The 20,424-nt window shown below is 52.6% G+C and overlaps 1 protein-coding gene across 11 annotated transcripts in view; it reads right to left on the bottom strand.

The window, feature by feature from the left end:
* Positions 1–17,159, bottom strand: part of LOC134150855 (receptor-type tyrosine-protein phosphatase V-like) — a 36,581-nt gene extending 19,422 nt beyond the window's left edge. For 3 of the 11 annotated variants that reach the window (XM_062594983.1, XM_062594986.1, XM_062594984.1), the window contains exons 1-15: positions 16,670–17,152; positions 15,515–15,578; positions 12,368–12,634; positions 11,020–11,289; positions 10,104–10,370; positions 7,818–8,090; positions 6,864–7,124; positions 5,973–6,245; positions 5,103–5,372; positions 4,275–4,544; positions 3,535–3,807; positions 2,956–3,228; positions 2,230–2,499; positions 1,552–1,824; positions 436–708 (exon numbers count right to left, since the gene is read on the bottom strand). In XM_062594983.1, coding sequence (XP_062450967.1) covers positions 436–708; positions 1,552–1,824; positions 2,230–2,499; positions 2,956–3,228; positions 3,535–3,807; positions 4,275–4,544; positions 5,103–5,372; positions 5,973–6,245; positions 6,864–7,124; positions 7,818–8,090; positions 10,104–10,370; positions 11,020–11,289; positions 12,368–12,634; positions 15,515–15,578; positions 16,670–16,735 — 3,643 coding nt within the window. In that variant the 5' untranslated portion in view covers positions 16,736–17,152. Of the gene's footprint in view, positions 1–435; positions 709–1,551; positions 1,825–2,229; positions 2,500–2,955; positions 3,229–3,534; positions 3,808–4,274; positions 4,545–5,102; positions 5,373–5,972; positions 6,246–6,863; positions 7,125–7,817; positions 8,091–10,103; positions 10,371–11,019; positions 11,290–12,367; positions 12,635–15,514; positions 15,579–16,669 lie in introns of all 11 variants that reach the window. The other 8 variants (XM_062594993.1, XM_062594992.1, XM_062594991.1 and 5 more) reach the window with 8 other exon arrangements.
* Positions 17,160–20,424: the final 3,265 nt, after the last annotated feature.

Genomic DNA, 20,424 nt, shown 5'->3' with positions numbered 1-20,424 from the left:
CTGCTTATTGCCTGACTAAGCAAAGACAGTCCTGTTCCAGATGGAGCGAGCTACCTTGATTGCCCTGGGGTGGGAGAAGAGGTTGCACCCAACCAGTTGCAAGAGAAGGGAAGCTGAATTTCCTCATCTCACTGTCGTCCAGCTCTCAATTTCTGCTCTCTTGCTCTCTCTTCTGTGCCTTGGGACCAACTCTCCTCTAAACCACAGCTCCCAGACTCTGCAGCTGACCTAATCCAGGGTTGTGGAGCTGACGGGCAGAGCCCTGCTCAGCGCTGCAGCATTGACATTTACTTTGGGTTAAGGTGGTGTCTGGGATCTGCCATGAAGGCCAGCAGAGTTGTATGCTTGTATTCTTTTTGCTGTGAGCCTTCATGATGGGCAGGCTGTCCCTGCCCCAGCAAAGCCTGAGTTCACCCTCAAAACTATGGTACTCACATGTCCAGTTGCTGACATTCCCAGCGGGTGTCCAGTAGGACCCAGCTATGGAGACCACTTCTAACACATACTTGCTTCCTGGAGCCAGGCCCATGAAGGTGAAGTTGTGAGTGTTGTTCCCCAAAGAAGCTGTAGCTGCCACAGAGTCCAAGCTCACATGGTACAGAGTCAGCGCGTAGCCATCTCGTCCCCCGGCTGCTGCTCCCCAGGATGCTCTCAGCCTGTCGGAGTGCCCCTCGCTCAGCAGGCACACTGTGGCAGGGGGCAGGGGACCTGGGATTCACCAGACCTGATATTAGGGATCAGAGACTATGCAGAAGGAAATACATGCTTGATGGGACACTGTACAGCAGGACAGATTCTCCCTGAGGGCTGGGGAGCAGCAGGCCTTCTCTGGCATGCTCTTCCATCTTACTCTTGTCTTTTCCCTTCCCCTCTTGCTTGATCTCTAATGCTGCTCATTCTTTGTAGCCCCTCATGTGCCAGCTCTTCTCCATCCAATTCCTATCTCTCACCCATCTCTCCATAGCCCAGCTGGAGTGCCATTCCCCCTTTTGCATGCACATACATTCTCCAGACATTCTCTGCCACTCCACTGCTTGGAGTGCAGCTGCCAAAGTCAGCCTTGGGCAGGACTAGTCTATGCTCTGTCCAGCCTTAAAATCTTTCTGGGATGAGCAGAGGTACTGGACTGGTCCATCTCCACAGCAGAGGATTGTTCTCTTGAGAAGACCATGTCTTTTCTTAGACCATGCCTTTTCTTCCTGCACTGTTTCATGAACCTTTATGATAGTGTGTTTTCTACTTGCTGGAGGAGACTCAGTGGGGGTATGAGTGCTCAGCTATGTAGGGATTTTCAGCTGCATGGGGACTGGGATGTCCCCACACGGGCACCATGGATACCACTATATGTCAGCGCATCCTTATGCAAGCCTACATGCATGAACATCCTTTTGTCTGTGAGGATAACAGTGTGCCCAAGCACTAACTAGTATGTGGTGCTTTCATGCATGTGTATGCACATCTCCAAAGGCACCAGTTGCTTTGTAAACCTTTCAGTTGCCTTCAAGGCTATCCAGTTGTGCCAGGCCTCCCACCGAACTCCAGAGCACTCACGTGTCCAGCCACTGATGTTTTGTGCCACTGCCTGGTATGGTCCTGCTGTGGCACTGACCTCCAGGGAGTACTCATATCCTGGGTCCAGGCTCATGAAGGTGAAGTTGTGGGTGTCTCTCCCAATTGAAGCTGTTGCTACCATGGTGCTCAACCTCACGTGGTACAGAGTCAGTACATAGCCGTCTCGCTTCCCAGCTGCAGCTCTCCAAGATGCACTCAGCCTGTCAGAGTGTCCCATGCTCAGAAAGTGCACGGCCTCAGGGGGAAGAGGGTCTGGGGAGGAAATATAAGTCATTGCAGGAGCCATGTTTGAGCTGAAGAGAAGGGAGATGTCTCATCTCCATACCAAACCCCTAGAGCTGCAGGCAGTGGATCAGCCCTGCAAGGTCCTAAAGGCTGGCTTTGTCCTTACCTCTCTGGCAACTGCCTCTGGGGACTCCCTCCTCCCTGGTGCTGCTTGTGCCCCAGTCATCCCTCTCTCCAGTGGCTGTGGATGGCTACTTGAGAGGCAGGTGGCCAGGCCACAGGGTCCAGCACAATTTCCCTATGCTACATGCAACTAGTCATGAGCACAGGGTGAGGAGAGGAAGGTAGGGATCTTGCTGGACCAGTATGGCCTCTGATTTGAACTGGAAAGGAGGAGATCTGGTGGAAGACACCTGACTGCAACATACTCACGTGTGCAGTGGGTGAGGTTGAGGGTGCTGGCATGGTAGGGCCCAGCTGTGGCCCTCACTACTACGCTGTAGTAAGTGCCAGGGCTCAGGTTGCTGAAGGTGTGACTCCTGGTGTGCCTACTCAGCACCATGTGCCCAACACAACTGCTGGAGGCTGTGTCATAGAGATCCACCATGTAGCCCTCTGCTCCCTTGTCCTCTGCTGCCCAGGAGGCCTGCAGTGTGGAAGCAGAGGGGCTGCTCAGGGTGAAGTTGGCAGGAGCCAGAGGATCTGGAACACAACAGGGAAATAGTCAGCCCCTGTGTGTGCTGCCATTCGCTGCTGACTGCTATTGCTTGTATGCTTTGCCAGCTGGCTCTTCGTACTCTGGCAGTACCATGGGCTGGATTCCAGCTCCAAGCTCCTGTAGGGCAGGAGCTACCAGAGATCCTCCCACAGAAAAGCATGGAGGCAAGGGGGCAGTCAGTGCACATGGCTCCAAGCACAATATCTTTGGGACTTGCAGATGTGCAAAATAGATGAGATATACCCAGCATCTTTGAGGTGGATGGGGGGACTGGCCCAATATGGGGGCGAGAGGGGGCTAGTGACCTAGAAAATGGCTTAAGTGTGCAGAGGCACTGTGGGGATGGTTTGGGATGGGAAAGAGGGAGGTGGGGATACTCTTGAAGACTCACATATAGTGGGTCTGGGGCACAAGAAAGCACTGTACCGCATCAGACTTACATGTCCATTGGGTGACATTGGCAGAAGAAGCTTCAAATGAGCCTTTCACAGCAGTGACCTGCACAGCAAACCTGCTGCCTGCCTCCAGGTGAGTCCAGGTAACATTCTGGGCATCTGGCCTCAAGGTCTGGACCCTCTCCCTACTCTGAGAGGTAAGGCTATATATAGTAACACGATAATGGTCCCTTCTGCCAGGGGGCTTGTTCCAGCATGTGAAAAGCTCTGAGGAGCTGCCTGTGTTGGTAAGGCTCAGATTTGTAGGAGCAGCAGGAACTGCAAGAAAAGACACAGACATGATTCAGAGAGAGAAAAATTGAGTTCTGAACATGTAGCCATCTCTGGAGAGGAGGCTTGCTTTCCCTTAGGCAACCAACAGTGTCAGGCCAGCCAGTGATGCTGTGCCCACTTGGTGGGAAAAGGCTGCAAGAGGCAGAAAATGACTGCAGACCAGCATAATCAGGAACCTGACCTTGCTCTTGCTCTCCTCTCTCTAGATGGCAAACGTCAGTCCCCATTCCTTTCTACAACTCCTTGAAACTCTCCCACCTGTAGTCACATGACAGTGGTGTGGATGATCACCTGTACAGCCAGTGATGTTCTTGGGGAGGGAACAGTAGGGTCCTGCTACAGTCCGGATCTCAACAAGGTAGCAAGTTCCTGGTGTCAGTTGTGCTAGGGTGATGTTGGTGCTGTCTTTTCCTACATCCAGATTCCTTTCTGATGAAGAGGAGCCCTCTTCATGCACACTGAGTAGATATCCATCCCTCTGCCCAGCAGGGGTCTCCCAGTGCACAGCCAGAGCCCAGGAAGTGCTGACAGGGATTGCTGACAATGAGAGAGGAGGTAGCGGAACTGTGGGAGAGAAGCAGCGTTAGAGTGGACAAATCTTGGTGTGCCCAGGACTGAGGGTAGCTTGGGTGTGAAACTGGAAGCTGCAGGACTGCGAGTCTCTAAGATGCTGTCTAAAGGGGCTGATGGCAGTGAGTGCTTGCAGATCAAACCTGCTCTCCACGTCCCAGGTGGTAGCAGTGAGTCGCAATCACAGCCTGAGACTTCTCTCTGCCACAGGGCTGGGGCAGGCATGACAGGATGCCCTGTTGAGCTTGGTGGGCTCAAGGTGAGCACTTTGTGCTGTGAGAGTTCCAAAAAGATAGCCAGCACATTGAGTACAAGACAGATACCATGGTGTAGCAGTGATGTGGTCTAAGTACCCTCCCACAGAACAGCCCTGGAACTATCCTCTTGGCTCCTAGATCCTCATCAGGTCAGCCAGGATGGTACCAGGCATGGGGATAGTTGCAGAAGAGCCCTATTCTTACCAGTGTAGCCAATGGCAGTCTGAGAGGAGCTGCGATGAGGCCCAGCCTGTGAGAAGATCTCCACACGGTATTGGGACCCTGGCACCAGCCCATCCAAGTCAAGGTGGGTGACTCCATGGGGAACAGACACATTCCTGATGATGGACAGGGATTCAGCCACTGAGAGCTGTACCAAGTGCTCTCTGCCACCACCTGACTCTACCCAGCTCACATGCAGCTCCTGGGGTCTCCGGCCAGGCTGTATGCTCACATTAGCCAGGGATAATGGATCTAGGGGGAGACACATCATGGAGAAACATAAGATGGCAGAAGAAAGCAATGAGAGAAGCCAGGACCCAGCCTGCACTTCTGTCATAGGACTAAAGGATAAGCTGTGACAGTTGGCTGCCAGGTCTCCCTTTGCTTGCATGCTGTGAAGCTGCCCATACATATGCCTAGCGTGCTGCTAACAGGAAGGTGCTGTACTAAGAGCATTCAGCTCCACAGTGGGCTGCTCTACTCTAAGCAAAGGGAGCAGCAGGCCCAGACGGATCTATGTGCTTCCCCTCTTGCATCCCTCTCCTGGCAGTCACAAACAGGTCTTGGAATCATGAGTGGTCTAAGCAGGAGCTCCAGCATGACTGGGGAAAGCCTGAGCTGTAGGCTCTGAGATGAGTATACAGCACCTAGCTCATGACACACGCTCTGATTCCCAGGATTATGGAGCACGCAGGTCTCACTAGAGCCCTCCTATATAGATAGCCTGGCTGTGTCTGTGTTACTGTAAACCTTGTGGACAGTGCCAGTGTGCCTTGTCCCTGCAGCAGGCTGGTATTACCCCTCACTCACATGTCCACTCAGTCGCAAAGTAGGACGAGGATCTGTATGGGCCAGCGAGGACAGTCACCTTCAGAAAGTACTGAATGCCAGGAGTCAACCCCAGAAATGTATAATTCTGAGTTTCTGGGCCCACTGAGACATTCCTTTGTGCTGGAAGGTTCTTGTTGTAGAGCTGGAGGTGGTACTGGTCCACATCACCAGCAGCCTTGTCCCAGAAGGCAGAGAGTCCTAATGGGCGTCTAGTGTTGGTCAAGGTCACACCGGATGGAGCCACAGGGTCTGAGAAAGAAGAGACATACAGACAGTGAAAAGTAGCTGTGTTGGAGCTGCCATAATGTGGAGGTGGAAGCTGCTGCCTGGTGATGCGGTGCTGTGTTGACTCAGGAGACCCCCATGTCTGCCCTAGCATGAGTTTGAGCTCCTTGTTCCAGAGGTAGAATACAGGGGAGTTGGGGGCTGGAGAGCTGTCTGCAAAAAGGGCTGTATGTCTCCAAGTCCTGGGCACTGTGGATTGCGTGTTTCTGATGGAATCGGGTTAGAAATTGGTGCTGGCATACCAAACCCTAAGAATAGTCTAGACATTCACTCTGCAACATGCATGGGACCTTGTTCTCACCTTTCCGGGTGAAATTTGGAGATGTTTGACATTTAGTGAAGTCCTGCACTGAAGACCCTTTTGCTTCCAGTCTGGCTGAATGTGGCTTAGCTTGTCCTTCCACTCTTCCTTCCTCTGCCTAGTCATCCCTGTTTCCAATACCCTACTCTGCCCTGCTTCTATGCTGAAAACGTTTTGCTCTTTTTGGCTAGATTGTGATTGCAATTTGCAGTAGGGTTTGGCTAGGAGTCCTGCCCCTCTCTGAGGGTGGGTTATGCACTCACATGTCCAGTCTGTGGCTGATCGCATGGGAGATTTGTAAGGTCCGGCCATGGCAACCATCTTCAGTGTATACTGTCGCCCTGGGACCAGATCTTCAAAGGTAACATTTGTCAAGTTGTTCCCTGCAGTCATGTTTCTGACCCACTTCTGGGATTTGGTCTCCCAGAGGGTGCCAGTGTAGCCAGTGCTGCCAGTAGAAGCTGCTTTCCAGGAAGCTTGTAGAGAGGTGCTGAGGCCTTGATTGGTGAGGGTCAGTTGCTCAAGGGGCAAAGGATCTAGGAAAGACAAGGTCTAGAGTCACAGCTATAGCTTGACAGGGGCCACTTAGCCCAGGTGCAACCCCAGATGTGTTGATGTGAAGCCCTTCCCTAGGAACACACCCATCCCAGTGAGGCCAAGCTCTCAGGCTACTTATGAGATCTGAACAGATCACCATCACCCTTTCTAACCCCCACAGACTAGTGGGGGTGTGTGTGGGGGGTTGCATCCCCAAAGTGCCTAGGGCTGGGGCAGCATAGAATCCAATGCAACATGGCAAGAGAAGGCTATGTGGGCAGCACAGCCTGAACCAGAGTGGAAGGGAACAGGTTCAGGGTAGATCGAGCCTGAGGAATTCAGCTGGAGTGGGAACCTCAGTGGGTGAATCTTTCTCTTATGAAGGGAAGAGGAGGGCATTGGACTCTGCTAACCCATATGCTATGCAATCAAGATGCAGACCAGGGTTGCGTACATCCAACCATAGCTCTGCATTCTTCCCTAGCCTTCTGCCCTTCTATCGCGTGAAGCTGCAAGGGATCTGTGATTTCACGCAGCCTGAGGCATGAGAACACTGGGAAGGGCAGAATCCAACAAGAACCCCAAAGGCTGGCTGGGGTGAGGGCTGTAGCACTCACATGTCCAGTTAGTGATGCGCTGAGGTGCAGAGGTGTGAGGGCCAGCCACAGTGCTGATCTCAAAGCTGTAGAGGGTTCCAGGGTGAAGGCCCTCATATGTGAAGTTGGTGACACCTCTGAGAAGGGAGCTGTTCTTCACAGGGTGCTCCACAGCACTGAGGGCCAGCATATACGCCTCTCCCATTGACTCTTGCCAGTGGGCTAGCAGCCTGGAGGAGCTACCTTGGCTGCAGAGGCTCACGCTGGATGGTGCCAATGGCTCTACAAAAGATAAAGATGGGATCATGCACATCACTGGGTGGGGCAGTGATGAGGCAGCTAGCCTCAGGACAGTCTGTGGTGGTCCCCTCCACAGCACAGGTAGCCAGGGCTGCAGGGAGACCATTTTACTGCTCTGAGCACAGGGGCTGGGTGTGTGCCTCCCCACCCTGTGCTTCCTGAGAGAGCTCCAGTCATTCCCTCCCAGGTTGGCAGCCTTGGGGCAATTGGATAAGAACTGGTTGTGGCTTTGGGGTTCACCCAGGAGGAACTGAGTACAGGACAGATGCCAGTCTGCTCTAATGGCTCTGACAATGCTTCAGGATCCACAGAACCACACTGTTGTGAGTAGAGGGAGGGGAAGTTGTCCTGATGCCTGTCAAGTGCTAAATCTGAAGGTTTTTGAATAGGGTCAGGGCTTGGTTAGTGCCTGACACTATCTGGCATGAGTCTGCAACAGGCTTTGATATCCACTGTTCAAGAGGATCCATGATGCAGAATGTTTTGTCATTCTGACCCACACCTGTTCTTGAGACCAGGTGCCATCATACCACACAACTCCATCTCCGCCATCTGCTGCAGTCATCCCTTTCCCTCCCCATGGGCCTCACTTTGGGCATCAGCATTGAAGAACTTGGTCCCTCTGTGGCGAGGCAGAAATGGCCTCAAAGAGGTGTTCTTAGACTTTTTACTTACGTGTCCAGGTAGGCATGCTGTAGGCAGAAGCCCGGTAAGGCCCAGCCACTGCTGTCACCTGGACAGAGAATTGCTTCCCAGGGCTCAGCCCATGGAAGGTGACATGACTGCTGTCTCCTCCAACAGAAATGTTCCTGGTCGGAGCACCATCCTCTCCCTCCTGCAGAGTCACCAGATAAAAGTCTCTCTCTCCTGCTGGGGTGTTCCAGTGAGCCTGCAAGGAGCTCTGTTCCTCCATGCTGCTCAGGGTCACATTGCCAGGGCTCAGGGGGTCTGGAAGAGAAAGGAACAATATTGTGTGTGTCTGGATTACAAGGTGCACAGAACCCCAAACCCAGCCCTCCCAGGATTTACTTTGTAGCACTTTAAGCATTTGTAGCTTTAAGGACAGCCTATTAGCCTGAAGGTCCTGGGCTGTGAGGTATATGGCACACCTGCATTCCTGTCCAGTCCTGCTTAGTCAAAGAAGACAGACTGCTGTGTGAGCAGATGCCATACGAGATCCTCAGATCTCCCCACATGCTCCTGAGTATCATTCCCGGCTCCCTTACTTGGAAGACCATTACAAGCCTGGCTTAAACATTCTGCTAGAGCATGCTGTTTTCATTCCCCAGTGCAACCATTCCTGGTCTAGTGAAGCTTAGATCAGTTTGGCAGCCCTGCTGGGAAATTCCTAAACATTCCTCTCATCTTCATTTGTGTCCTGTCCTGAGTTTGCTGATATTCCCGGGAACTAGCCTAGATCAAACTGCTGGCTGGCTGCCCCTGACTTTTGTATCTGGCACCAAAGACATTTTTTTTTGCGGTCCGGTAAATCAGAGCCATAGACAGTAACTGCAGAGATGTAGTTGAAGTCACTTCATAGCAGAAACAAACCAGCTGGGGGTGTGGAAACCTTCCAAAATCCCAGCTGCAGATTTAGCAGTGAGTGGGCTCCATGCCACAGCTTTCTGGACTAACAGGCTGAACAGGAAAGAGCTGTCTTGCTATCTTGTGGCTCCCAGGTCCTCAGATTTCAGTGTACACCTGGCAATGATCAGCCATTGTCTCTGCCTGGGACCAGGCCGAGCCACTGGGCAGAGGAACTTTTGAGTTTGCAGTTGTTTGACATCTCCGTAATTTGTTGCTCTTCCTTACAGAAGGCCGTTTTCTTTGCTTTTGGCATGAATCTTGCACTATCTGAGAGGCTGCATTTGCTCTCTTCATTTTCCCTGTGGTTTCCTGGAGAGGTCTGGGAAAGTGAGTCTGCAGCAAGAACTGTTCACAAGGCAGTGCACATAGTGTTGGCAGCAAACAAGGAAGATGATGGAAGTTATCCTTTCTCAGGGGCCTTATCAGCCAGAGATCAGAAGGTGAAGGCCAGGGGGCTAAATGGGGCAACTAGCTGGGATCTGGGAGTGCTGTCCTCAGTTTCTGACCTGCCAGAGACTGTATTCCTTGGCTATGTGTGTATAGCATGTAGTGCAGTAAGGACATCCATTAAAGCAGGTTTCCAGGTGCTACCAAAACACACCCTTGACAGCAACCAAGGATGGACAAAACTCTGCTTCACTTTAGAAGCCTCCAGTTTATACCCGCTAAATTGCTGTCCCCTAGCTCCCCATTTCCTCTTGGGCCTTTGGACAGCCCCCAGGCACATGAGAGACTGGCCCCAGCTGTACTGCAGACCAGTCAGGTCTGGTGCCTAGGCTCTGGCCATTCCACAGCCATCCTCAGGGAGAAGTCAGGCTTATCCTGTTGCAAACCAGGCAGTGGGATTTCACCTGCCCAAAGGGGACACTGGTCCTACAACCAGGCCCTTTCCTTGTGTCTCATTTGTCCCTCTGTTCCCTCCCTGACCGCCATCTCTGGCTTCCTTCAAAGCCTATGTTGCAGCCCTGTTTCTGCCCATGGTTCTATAGGACTTGGTGTTCCTATTCTTCTGGGGCACTCTCCAGCTTGTTCTAGACTCACAGGCTGTTCACCTTCCCTGGCTCTGCTGCTTCCCCATTCCCCTTGTCTGTTATCACAGAGCTCCAGAGCTAGGTTCTGGAGCAACTTCAAATTGGATTCAAGAAGATGAATTGCCCTTTGCACTCAGGGCTCTCGCAGGAGACATTTACATTCAAAGGCTGGACAAAAGACCAGGGAGACAGCCATGGTCACCAAGGCACAGAGTCAGCTCTTCAGATCTTCACTGATCTTCTCTGTTTTCTGAGCCCTTGGTTTGCAGTGCCTGTTCTGAGCCTAAAGACAAATAAATGGTAACTGAGGTCACCTCCCCTAACCCAAGTGTGCTGTACTCACATGTCCAAGCTGTGGCATTTGGCCCCATCATGGTGTAAGGCCCGGCCATGGCACTCAGACCCAACCAGTACTGGGTGCCAGGGTAGAGGTGCTGGAAGGTGTAGTTGGTGAGGCCTCTCTTGGCTGAGAGGGTCTTGGTCACCATCTGGGTGAGGAGGTTGCGGAGCGTGAGGTGCAGCCAGGCAGCCCCCTCAGCACCAGTCCAGGATGCAAAGAGGCTGGTGCTGGAACCTGGGCTGAGCCTTAGCTGCGTGGGGACGGAGGGTGCTGAGGGGAAAAGCAGGAGGTAGTGAGATTCAGCAGTGGCAGAATAGGTCTCGGGGCTCAAGAACCTTCTCCCTCCCCAGGGTCTCCTCTACCCATTGGTGCTCTCTATGCTGGCCCAGGGGCTGAAGGTCTGGCTGGGGCATTGCTGCAATGCTGCAGCATTTTGCTCCCACATTCCTTCTCAGGCAGGCTGAAAAGGTCTTGAGGTCCCTCCATACTTTCATATTTTCTTAGGTCCCATGGCAGAGGAAGGTGGCAGTCTGGATAATGCAACATTTCCACAGCTCTGACCAGCCAAGGTCTTTTGCCAAGATCCCCATACTGCCCTTCTCCTGTGGGGACATAGAGGAGAGAAGCTTGAGTTGTGGGCTTGTTCTTCAAGACCAGGACTGAGGTGTCAGGTCTTTCCCTTTGGCTTGACAAATTGGGCAAAGATGGCCCTTATCAAATCTCTCAGCTTACAGCAGGGATGTGAAAACTTTCCAGATGCTCCCTAACTTATGCACACTTCCCATCCTAGCTGGAGTCTTCCTCCCCCTCTCTGCCAGCCCAGCTGGCACACGTGCTGCATTTCCCCTGCCAAAGCCACTCTAACCTCTATCCCTTCCCTTCCCTTATGCTTTGGGCAGGCACACCCATCCCTCCCTACCTGTCCACTGATGGATACTGGTGCTGGCCTGGCTGGCTCCAGACAGTGTGCTGACCTTCAAGGCATACTCACTGCCAGCCAACAACCCATCAAACAGGAATGTAGAGGCATTTGGCAGGATGGATGCATTTCTCATGAGCGTCTGGGAGTCGCTGTGGTACAGGGCAAGGTGGTAGCTGTCTCGCTGCCCAGTGGCATGTTCCCAGGAGGCATGCAGCACAGCAGATCTCCCATCACTGCTCAGGCTCAAGTTGTGGACAGGTGAAGGACCTAGGTCAGGCATGGCACAGACAGGGTTTGCTCTTTGCCTTGCTATGTCTGATCTGCCAGTTTGCCCAGGAGTTGGTGGGACAGTGGCTTCTCAGCTCACCTGGCGAGGTCCCACTGACCACCACCACAAGACTGAATACCCAAAGCACAGCCCCATTAGCTCCCTGCCAGCCCCCCTGGTCTCCCATGGGTGTTAAATCAGTCTCTGCACAATCTCTTCAAGCTGGGCAGAGAAGCTCTGGCAGGGACAACATGCTGGATGTGCACTGACAAAGGCAAGGCCAGCAACACCTGCCTGAAAGCTCATCCAGCGTGAGGGCCCTCCATTCCTCCAGGCATGTGGAGCCTGACAACTGCGTTACTGTAAGCCCTGTACTGTAAGCCAACTCTTGCTCTTCCCAAATGGATTCCTAGTCACTATGGCAATCTGACATCATCTTCTCCCCATTTGTTCTTCCAGCCAACCCCTTGCATTTGGTCTGCCCTCCTTTAGCAGGCTTTCTACCTTCACCTGCACTGATTTACTCAACAATCTTCTGGAGAGAAGCAGGCAATGGCTAATGTCATCACCTGAGCTACAGACTTATCAGCCCTGCTCTTCCTTCCCCTAGTCCCTTGGTATGAGCCAGGAAAGGCCAAGAGCAAGGGCTGGTGCACAAACAAGTGTTTGCCAGAGGTGTGCCAAAATCATGGAGCTGACATAACTTCCTTGTACCTCTTTCTAGACCTCCAAGCATGACCCTTTCTATCCCTTAGCTCTTTGCAGAGTCCATATCATGGTTTGGTCCATCACTTGTTGCATTATTCTGGGAGAAGACTGACTAGTGCAAGGTGCAGGGACAGGACCCTCCCTCCTCATGGATGAGAGGATAATCCCATGGGTCCTGGGGATCAGGAAAGGACTATAACTGACAGGAAGTGGGGAATGACCCAACTTCCCCGTGGATTCACAGGATTCCACATAGCCCTGAACTTTGCCCCCTCCAAACCAGTGTGAAGATAGGGTAGGGTAGGGTAGGATAGGGTAGGAAGGAGTACTTAGACCCATTGACTCTGCAGTCCATGGGGAATCTCTTACTTGTCTGTCCTGTGACTGTCTGGCTGGTGATGTCCATGTAGGCAAGAGTAGCTGTCATCTTAATCTTGTAGCATGTGCCAGGTGTCAGCCCGTGGAACCAGAAACTGGTGCTGTTGGATTCAACTGATCTGTTCTGCAGCAGCATGTCCGGTGCCAGGGAAGAGAGGGTGAGTGAATATCCCATGGCACCCCCCTCTGGCTCATCCCAGGATAGAAGGAGAGAGTCTGAGCGGCCATAGTCACTCACGCTGAGGTTCAGAAAGGTCCCTGGAGAGGTAAAGCCGAAAGCCTCAGCAGAGAGCTGTGGTGCTGCTAGACCCAGCAGAAGCATAGAGGGCAGCCAGTGTGCGGGGCCAGGCTCCCCAGCCCACCAACCTTCTCTGCACTTCTTGACACAGGCCAACTCCATGGGCACTGATGCACTGCAGCCAGATACCCCTAACCCCAAGGTCTCAGCAGCATTTGGAAACACAAGAGTGTTTGAAAACCCTTTGGAATGAAGGTCAAAGACACTACGTGAAAGAGGTTCTCCTAAGCACAGAGCATCTCTTCTGGTGGACAAAAACCAGGCCTCTAGCTTCAGGCCATCCTGTGTTGTTCTCAGATAGCCCCAGGTTTATGGCTGGAATGCTGCCTTGTCTGGTTATAATCCACTGCTTGTCATCTTATGGTATTTCCTTGGTTGCTATGGGCACCCTAAAAGATATCAAAGAGCTCTAGACGCAGCTGCAGGGGCAAAACAAAGGACATCATGAGAACAGGGTGGAAATGGCAGTGGGGCAGTTATTCTCCCTGCAGCAGTACCTGTCTCTGTGTGAGCCCCAACAAAGGAGATGGTGAAGGCTGCCCTTGAGGGGTCCAGGCACTGACACCCCACTGTCACCAGTGCAGAGCAGACAGGGTTGTTGAGGCTGAGGGCAAGGGAGGTTCTTTCTAAACTTGTAGCTGGACTGAGAAAGACAAGATGTCTACTCTGGTCCCTGCAAAACATGGATAAATCAGACTCATTGCTAGGAAGCAACAGGCCTGGGGCTTGTCCTGCACTTGGCTGCAGCATAGCCCAGTGAAGGTCACCCAGTGCAGGGCATTCAGAGGCCTGCTGTGCCACCCAGGTATCTGGGGCCAATGCTATGCTTTGCTCTGCTCAGTGTAGAGAAGACACAGGGAGAGCAGGAATTGTGGCACCAGATTTGCATAATCTACTGCTAAGGTGTGTCACTGTCCTGTACTTGCTGCAGTGGCATCATCGGCATGCTGTGGCTTCAGGGCCAGCGCTGTGGCACCCAGATAGAGAGCATCTGGGAATGGGAAACGGCATATAGAGATTTGTCTAATATGTGGGTCAATGGCCAAAAATGCCACTGAATCCCTGCTCTTAGAATTTTTCAGAAACTGCCTACAAACAAAAGAGAGCAAGACAGAGCCTATCTGTTGAGACCAAGCTGGTAATGTGACCCCTCCACACACCATGTCTACTCCTCTATGCCTCCACATTGCCTTGTTATGGAGTCAGGCCTCCACAAGCCCCTGATGGGGAGCACTCTGCTAACAGATTGTCACACACTCTCCACTCCTCAGTATCATTGTTAACGACAGGCTTTCTATTGTTTTTGGCCTTTGGGAAACACCATGGATGATCTGCAGTTCTAGTGCTAATAGGACATTTGTGCAATAATTAGCACTTAAAATTTATGATGTGCAATGTGTTGTAACAGACTTACATGTGATCTGGCAGGACAAAAAAGCTTTAAACAAGCACCGGTATTGCCCCAAAGGCCTGTCAGTGGCTGCCTTTATGCAGCAGAGGGGCAATAGTGTGGGGTGAGTCTTTGAGCCAGGTACATCTTCTGGACTGTTCAGGTGTTTTGTGCAGGTTTCCTACAAAACTGGAGAGGCATGAAGCTTTCATAACTATATTTCTGTTTCATGTAGTGCTGTCATTTGGAGCCTGCTGCTAGGCTAAAGAGAGCTTTACTCCATAGATAGGGTGCAAATGGAATAGAGAAAACTAGACTGCCAAAAAGGGAGCAAAGGGAGCCAGGTCCCAGAAAACACTTTCTGAGAGCCATCCCTGAGCAATTCAAACACAGGCACGGAAATAGTCTGCTTGGGAAGGGTTACGTAAATGCAGCTGGGTGTCTGTGAGTTAGGTATCAACACCTGGGCCAGTTGTCCTGGGCTCCCTTTGCTGTCAGCAGAGACCCAGTCACAGTCGCACATGGAGCTGAGGGCCTGCGTAATCTCCTCCCGAAGATGTCCAGATGAGCTATGCCCAGCACAGAGTTCAAGAAGCTTTAGACAGGCCAGGATTGTTTTCCACTATGGGATCTTTCATGTCCCCTAAAGGTAGGAGTTCTCCACCCATGCTTGTCTGATGGTCCTATTTCCAACAAACTAAATAGCCTTCCTCCGTCTGTCATTTCCCAGGCATCTTCTGGTCTATGGTAAAGCTACACTAATGCCTAAAATAGGCCAGACACATCATCTGGCTCCGAGACTCATGGCCATAATACTGCCCATGTAAGCCTAGCTAAGTTCAGTTAACCACATCACAGTCGACCACATCCAGACACATTCAGTGCCCTAAATTTTGCCTGTGGATTATCTGGGAGAGTGCTTGTTGGAACAGGCCAGAGCAGTGCTGGGGAATGAGCCAAATGCAAGCACATAAGAGGAAGCACTAGATGCAGAGCAAGCATGGCTGTGTCGCTCCTCAGCCAGCACGACACAGCCATGGAGCAGCTCCATGAAGCACAATCCCACCTGACTGTTTCCAAGGCTCCCTGTAGGGGACCTGTGGCTGCATCGCTGCTGTGCCCACTTGATGCTCTGTGGGAAGAAGGGAGCTTGGAGTCTTTTCCTTCTCCCAAATGCTGCCCTCCATGGAGCTCATCTCTGCTGGGAGAAACAGGGCTGTTCCCATGGCCCCCATGAGACTAGGTGCCAGAAGAGGATGGAGCTGACACCCTCCCCTTCTGTGGTCACGATCAGCTTTAATGGGCAGTGAGTCTAATGCAAGATATTTGCAAAGCTACTTTTATGTCCAAAAGTCCTAGTCCAGCACACTTGTTCATCTACCAGCTCCTTGACTCCAAGCCCATCCTCCACTTCCAAGGTAGCTCCTTGTTTCCCTGATCTTTGACTTACCTCTATCATTTGGTGCATCCTGTCCTTCCAACCCTGCCCATGCCATCTGGCTGCATCTCTCGCCCTGGGGGAGTGAGGTCATCAAGAGAGACAGAGGTGAGGTGAGGTGGTCCAAACAGAGACTAAAGGCTAGGACAGGTGATGCGGGCCAGGTCAGGGATCAGAATAGCTGGACATAGGTACCACTCAGCCATGACATCTGGGGATTATGACCCTGTCTTTCCAGGAGAGCACAGGTCATCTTTAATGGCAGCCCTCCCCTAGACAAGGCAGGGAGACAGACATAGCTTTTGGGATGCCTTGGCCTTTTGGATGTGTCCTGGGACAGCAGACATGCGTGGGACACTGCCCATGGTGTGGAGACTTCCCACTGAAACTATCAGAGCATAAGAGGAAGATTTGGGTAGGAGTGAGTTCAGGACAGGCCCTAGCAATCTCATTACCTATACAGGTACTACCACTTCCCATGGCCGTGGTGAAGGATGAAGGGGCCCCAGAACTCAGACTAGCTGCCATCCCCTGCAGGCTCCCAAGCAAGGGCTTGGCCTAATAGGTTCAGAGCATCTAGCACCCTCCGCCCCACAATGGGTGCTCAGCAAACTCTCGGAACACCCATCTCTCCACAGTCTGCTGGCAAATGGGGCAAGCAGGGTGTGCTCTGCTTTAAGTTGAGGCAAGTTCCCTCCACATTAAAGGAAATATCTCTATCCACTCCCTGTCCAGCAACAAGCCACAGAGGAGCACTCATCTTTCTGTAGTTATTTCCCCCTCGGCTCTTGTGTCTGACTCATTTCTGGCTCCTCCACCAATTGCCTTTGGGAGTGTGTGTGGAGGGGAGTGAGGGGGATTTGGACCCCCTGGGAATAGCAACCAGCCAGTTCCTGGGAAGAAGAGCCATGCAGCCATGGCAGCAATAACAAGCTCTGATCTCAGGCACTGGGGCGAGAGGGCATAGTCATGGGGGGAAGCAGAGGAAAGAGCCAGCTCATAATTGCAAACGTTGCTAATTTGGTGCAGCTGCATGGCTGGAGAGGCAGCCCAGAAATATGCCGTCATTCCTCAGTGTGCTAGGACTATGCAAGCCCCTTACTGCCAGTGAATGTGGAGCCAAGATCCCGCACAGACAAATGAAGGGTTCAAGAGACAAGGGCTTACCTTTACCAGGGTTCCCAGGAGCCATGGTTCCCACAGGACAAGCAGTGACAGGAGCAGTAGTTGCATTGGAACCAGGGCAGCTGCAGAATAAAGGAATAGCAAATTGGGAGAGCTTCTTAGTGGTGTCTGTGCCCAGCTAGTCCTTTATGCCATGGCAGCAAGGGGCTGTGTCCCCACATGCTTCCCAAGCTCGAGGGACAGGATGACATCAGTGAGAGCAGGCATTGCATGCCAGCGCGTTGCACATCAGCGTTGCCAGCTGTCCTTAGGCAGGGGCAGAGTGCGCCTCCAGGCTGGGAGAGGTCCAGTGTGTGCGTGCGTGCGCGTCTCCTTGTGAGCATTTGCTATTGTTCCTGTGAATCTGTGTCTGTCTGCGGTGACTTTGCAGTTGTTCTTCTGTGGAGCGTGTGTGTGCTGCAGACAGAGAGCTGCCTGCCGGGGGAGGGGGGAAGGGGGGCTTGGAGGGTGTGTGTGTGTGTGTATGTGTGTGTGTGTGTGGCGGCGGGGTGCTGTGGCTAGGTCTCTGCAATGCTGGAGCCCTGTCTGGCTGTCAGGAGCTCCGCAGAGTTGTGGGTGTTGGTGCAGAGAGGGGAGGAGAGGGGAGGAGACAGGATAGGCCAGATGGCGGCTCTGAGCTGGAAGGGAGTGCCAAACCAGCCCCCAGCAAGGAGAGGGCGGGCCACAGCCTCCAGCAGCTGGGCTTGTGTGTATGGAGGAGGCATTGGCATGAGTGTAGATCTAGGGTGCTGTGCACTTTGCCAGGTATCCCTATCCCCAGAATGTTCACACACCCTTTATCTCTGTATGCCTGTGTGTTTGTGCATGATGCTGATGGGGAATGTGAGCTTTGGTCATGCCTGGTGACGTGGGAGATGTGTGTCTCTGTATGGTGCCCATGGTGCACTGCTGCTGTGCAGACAGATTGGAACTGTGGGGGGTTTGTGAGAGTTTCGTGTGTGCTGTTTCCCATGGGTGCAAAGGTGACTGGACTCTGCTCTGTTTATTTGAAGCATTGGCTGGTTCTGACCTGTGCCACATCTGCCCTTGGGCTGTAGGAGATGTGCTTTGCAATGCTGCTCTTGGGAGTTCATTGTGCCTTCCCAGCCATGCACAGTGCCATGCACTGTGTGGTAGTGTGTTGTGCCTGTGCAATATGTGGCTGGTTGCCAGCTCTGACTCAGAGTGGAGATGCTATTGTCTTCACATCAGCACTGGAGATCTGGAGCAGTGTTGGAAGAGGTTCAGTGATGCATCTATTCAGGAAGTCCTGGGAGCCTTTCCTGGTTGCCAGCATGGCCACAAAGGGTAGCTATTAAAGCCCTGCCAGACTCTGTGAGCCCCTGAGCCTGTTAGGCCCCAGGCATGTTAGGGTGGGATCCCACGGGGACTCATCCCCCAACTGGCCAACAGGATGGTGGATTCTCTCCCATGGAAGCTCTGAAGCTAATCAGGTGGGACCTGTGAGGGCCAGACTTGCCCCAAGTGCCTGGGCCAAAGCTTTGGGAAGGCTCTAGCAAGTAACTGAGAACAAAGATAAAATGGAGGGGCAACTATTCTCAAGTGCCCCAAACTGTGACTCCTTTCCAACCCCAGATCCATGCCCAAAGCCTCCTGACAGTTCCCAGGTTGATGGGGACAAGCACAGAAGGGAACAGGATCTGCAACTCTCTTTCTACCCTGCTTGAGCTGGGAGGTTGGACTAGAAGATCTCCAGAGATTCCTTCCATTCTTACCCTTGCTCTGCCCTCCCTGCATCTCAGAACAGCTCTCAGCCACTGTACGATACAGCAGGTTCAGTTGCCTTAGACATGCCAAGATTAACTGTCTCCCTGCTGGATTAGGAGCATTCCCATAAATCTCCAAGGATTTGGTATCCCAGTCCTTGGATGTCCTGCATTCTAGGACAGGAGGCTTAAGGGCTGGAAACTAGTAGAGGTTGGAAGCTCAGACTGAGTGTGTCACTGTTTACATAGTATGTATGATGCCCATGGTGCACTGCTGCTGTGCAGACAGATTGGATCCGTGCGGGGTGTACTCTTGAGGGCCTGTCAGCTATGCTTCCATCCCTGCAGCTCTGGGCTGAAACCCCTTCCCTGGTGTCACACTAGCTGTGTTTCATGCTCTGGGATACCCTCAGTATCCAGCTGTGCACAGCAGCATGGTACTAGAGGTCGTGGCTCAGGACAGACAGGAGCTGGCAGAGTTGTGAAGTGCATGCCCACGTTTCACTGGCAAAACTGGGAGTGTTGCAGAGCTGCAGGCCGAGAAAATCATTGGCTTTTGGACCACAGGTTTTCCTGTGGTCTTGTGGCCACAATGATAGAGCCCCATATTTTGGCTCCTTGGAATTGCTCTGTCTGACAGATGGGCAAGGGGGTCCAACAGTGAAGAGAACAAACAGGGACACACAGCCATCCTGGTTTGGCAGGATGGAGCTGCCAGGGAAGTGGGTGGGTGGTGCCATCTCAGGAGCTTGTTGGCAAACAACTTCAGCTGCCAGCTCCCTGTGCTGGGGATACAACTCCACTACCAGATTAGTTTCTCTGAGCATTGTCCGAGCACCAAAAGACCACTCCTACCCTCCTCAGTCTGCAGGTTGTTGAGTAGAGCAGGAATGTCTCGAGCATGTCTTCCCTATGTCCACTGGAACCTCCTGCCATGCTGTGCTGATGCCTCATGCTTCTCTGGGTAGGAGAAGAGGTTATCCTGTGGCTTGCATGAGCATTGGCTGGTTGGATGCCTCAGCACCTTGCCTTGCTGCCCTCTGGGCTAGGGCTGATCATTAGGTGCTTCAGTTTCAGCAGTAGCCCAGCTGCTTTTCCAGCCTCTGTGTGTTGCTGATGGTGCAGCACAGGGCAGGCAGAGTTGGTACCCTGCTGACTTTGGTGACATAGAATCATAGAATGGTAAGGTTGGAAGGGACCTCTGGAGATCATCTAGTCCAACCCTCAGCATAGCCTTGTATGGGGATTGAACCCACAACCTTGGCATTAGCAGCATCACACTCTAACCCATGTCTATGCCAGTCCCACAGATGTAAGCCTACTTTGATTCCTGTCCATGGACCCAGTAGTTCTGCTCTGAGCTGGACTTCAGGCTATGCCTGTGGTGGAAAGCAGCCTGAATTGCTACTTGGAGCCAAACCCAGGCCTTGTCCCTGGCGCCATGAGGCTCAGCAGCTTTCCATACTGGACGGAAGAGGCCACTCATTATATGTTAGTGCTGCTCTCTGCCTGACCACTCTGGTGACACCATGCTTGCCACAGGCAAGAACACAGACTCCGCCTACAGCTGGGGATGCCAGAGCTCCCCTTTTGTCCCCCTGTCAGCAAAGCCTTCAGTTGTGCCAGACCCAAAAACAACTTCAGAAGTTTTCTCCACCCAGCAGCTGGAACCAGGCCTGGAAACTCAGGGGCTGCCGAGTCATCACATTTTCCATGAAGCAGCAAAGGCTACCACAAGGAGCAGGGGGATGGGGAAGTGCCTGGCAAACTGTGAATATTTGAAAGCTATGCTGGCCTGAGCTGCAGTGGTACAGCAGAATCTGGATAGCCATGTCCTAGCCTCATACAGTGGGGAGATCTCCAGGCTGGGAGATTACCCTTGCACCTGGAACCAGGCTTCATCCATTCTGGAGCAGAGGAGAGAGAGGGAGACCTCTGACAGCATGCCTATCACTGTGGTGTCTTGCTTACATCACAGGACAGTAGGTACAGTGCAGCAGTAAAGGCCCTGCCCCTGAAACCACTCCAGCT

The sequence above is a fragment of the Rhea pennata genome, chromosome 25, assembly GCF_028389875.1.
Source record: "Rhea pennata isolate bPtePen1 chromosome 25, bPtePen1.pri, whole genome shotgun sequence".
Taxonomy (NCBI): Eukaryota; Metazoa; Chordata; class Aves; order Rheiformes; family Rheidae; genus Rhea; species Rhea pennata.
The sequence above is the reverse complement of the archived record's forward strand: the minus strand, read 5'-3'. Positions and strand labels throughout refer to the sequence as shown.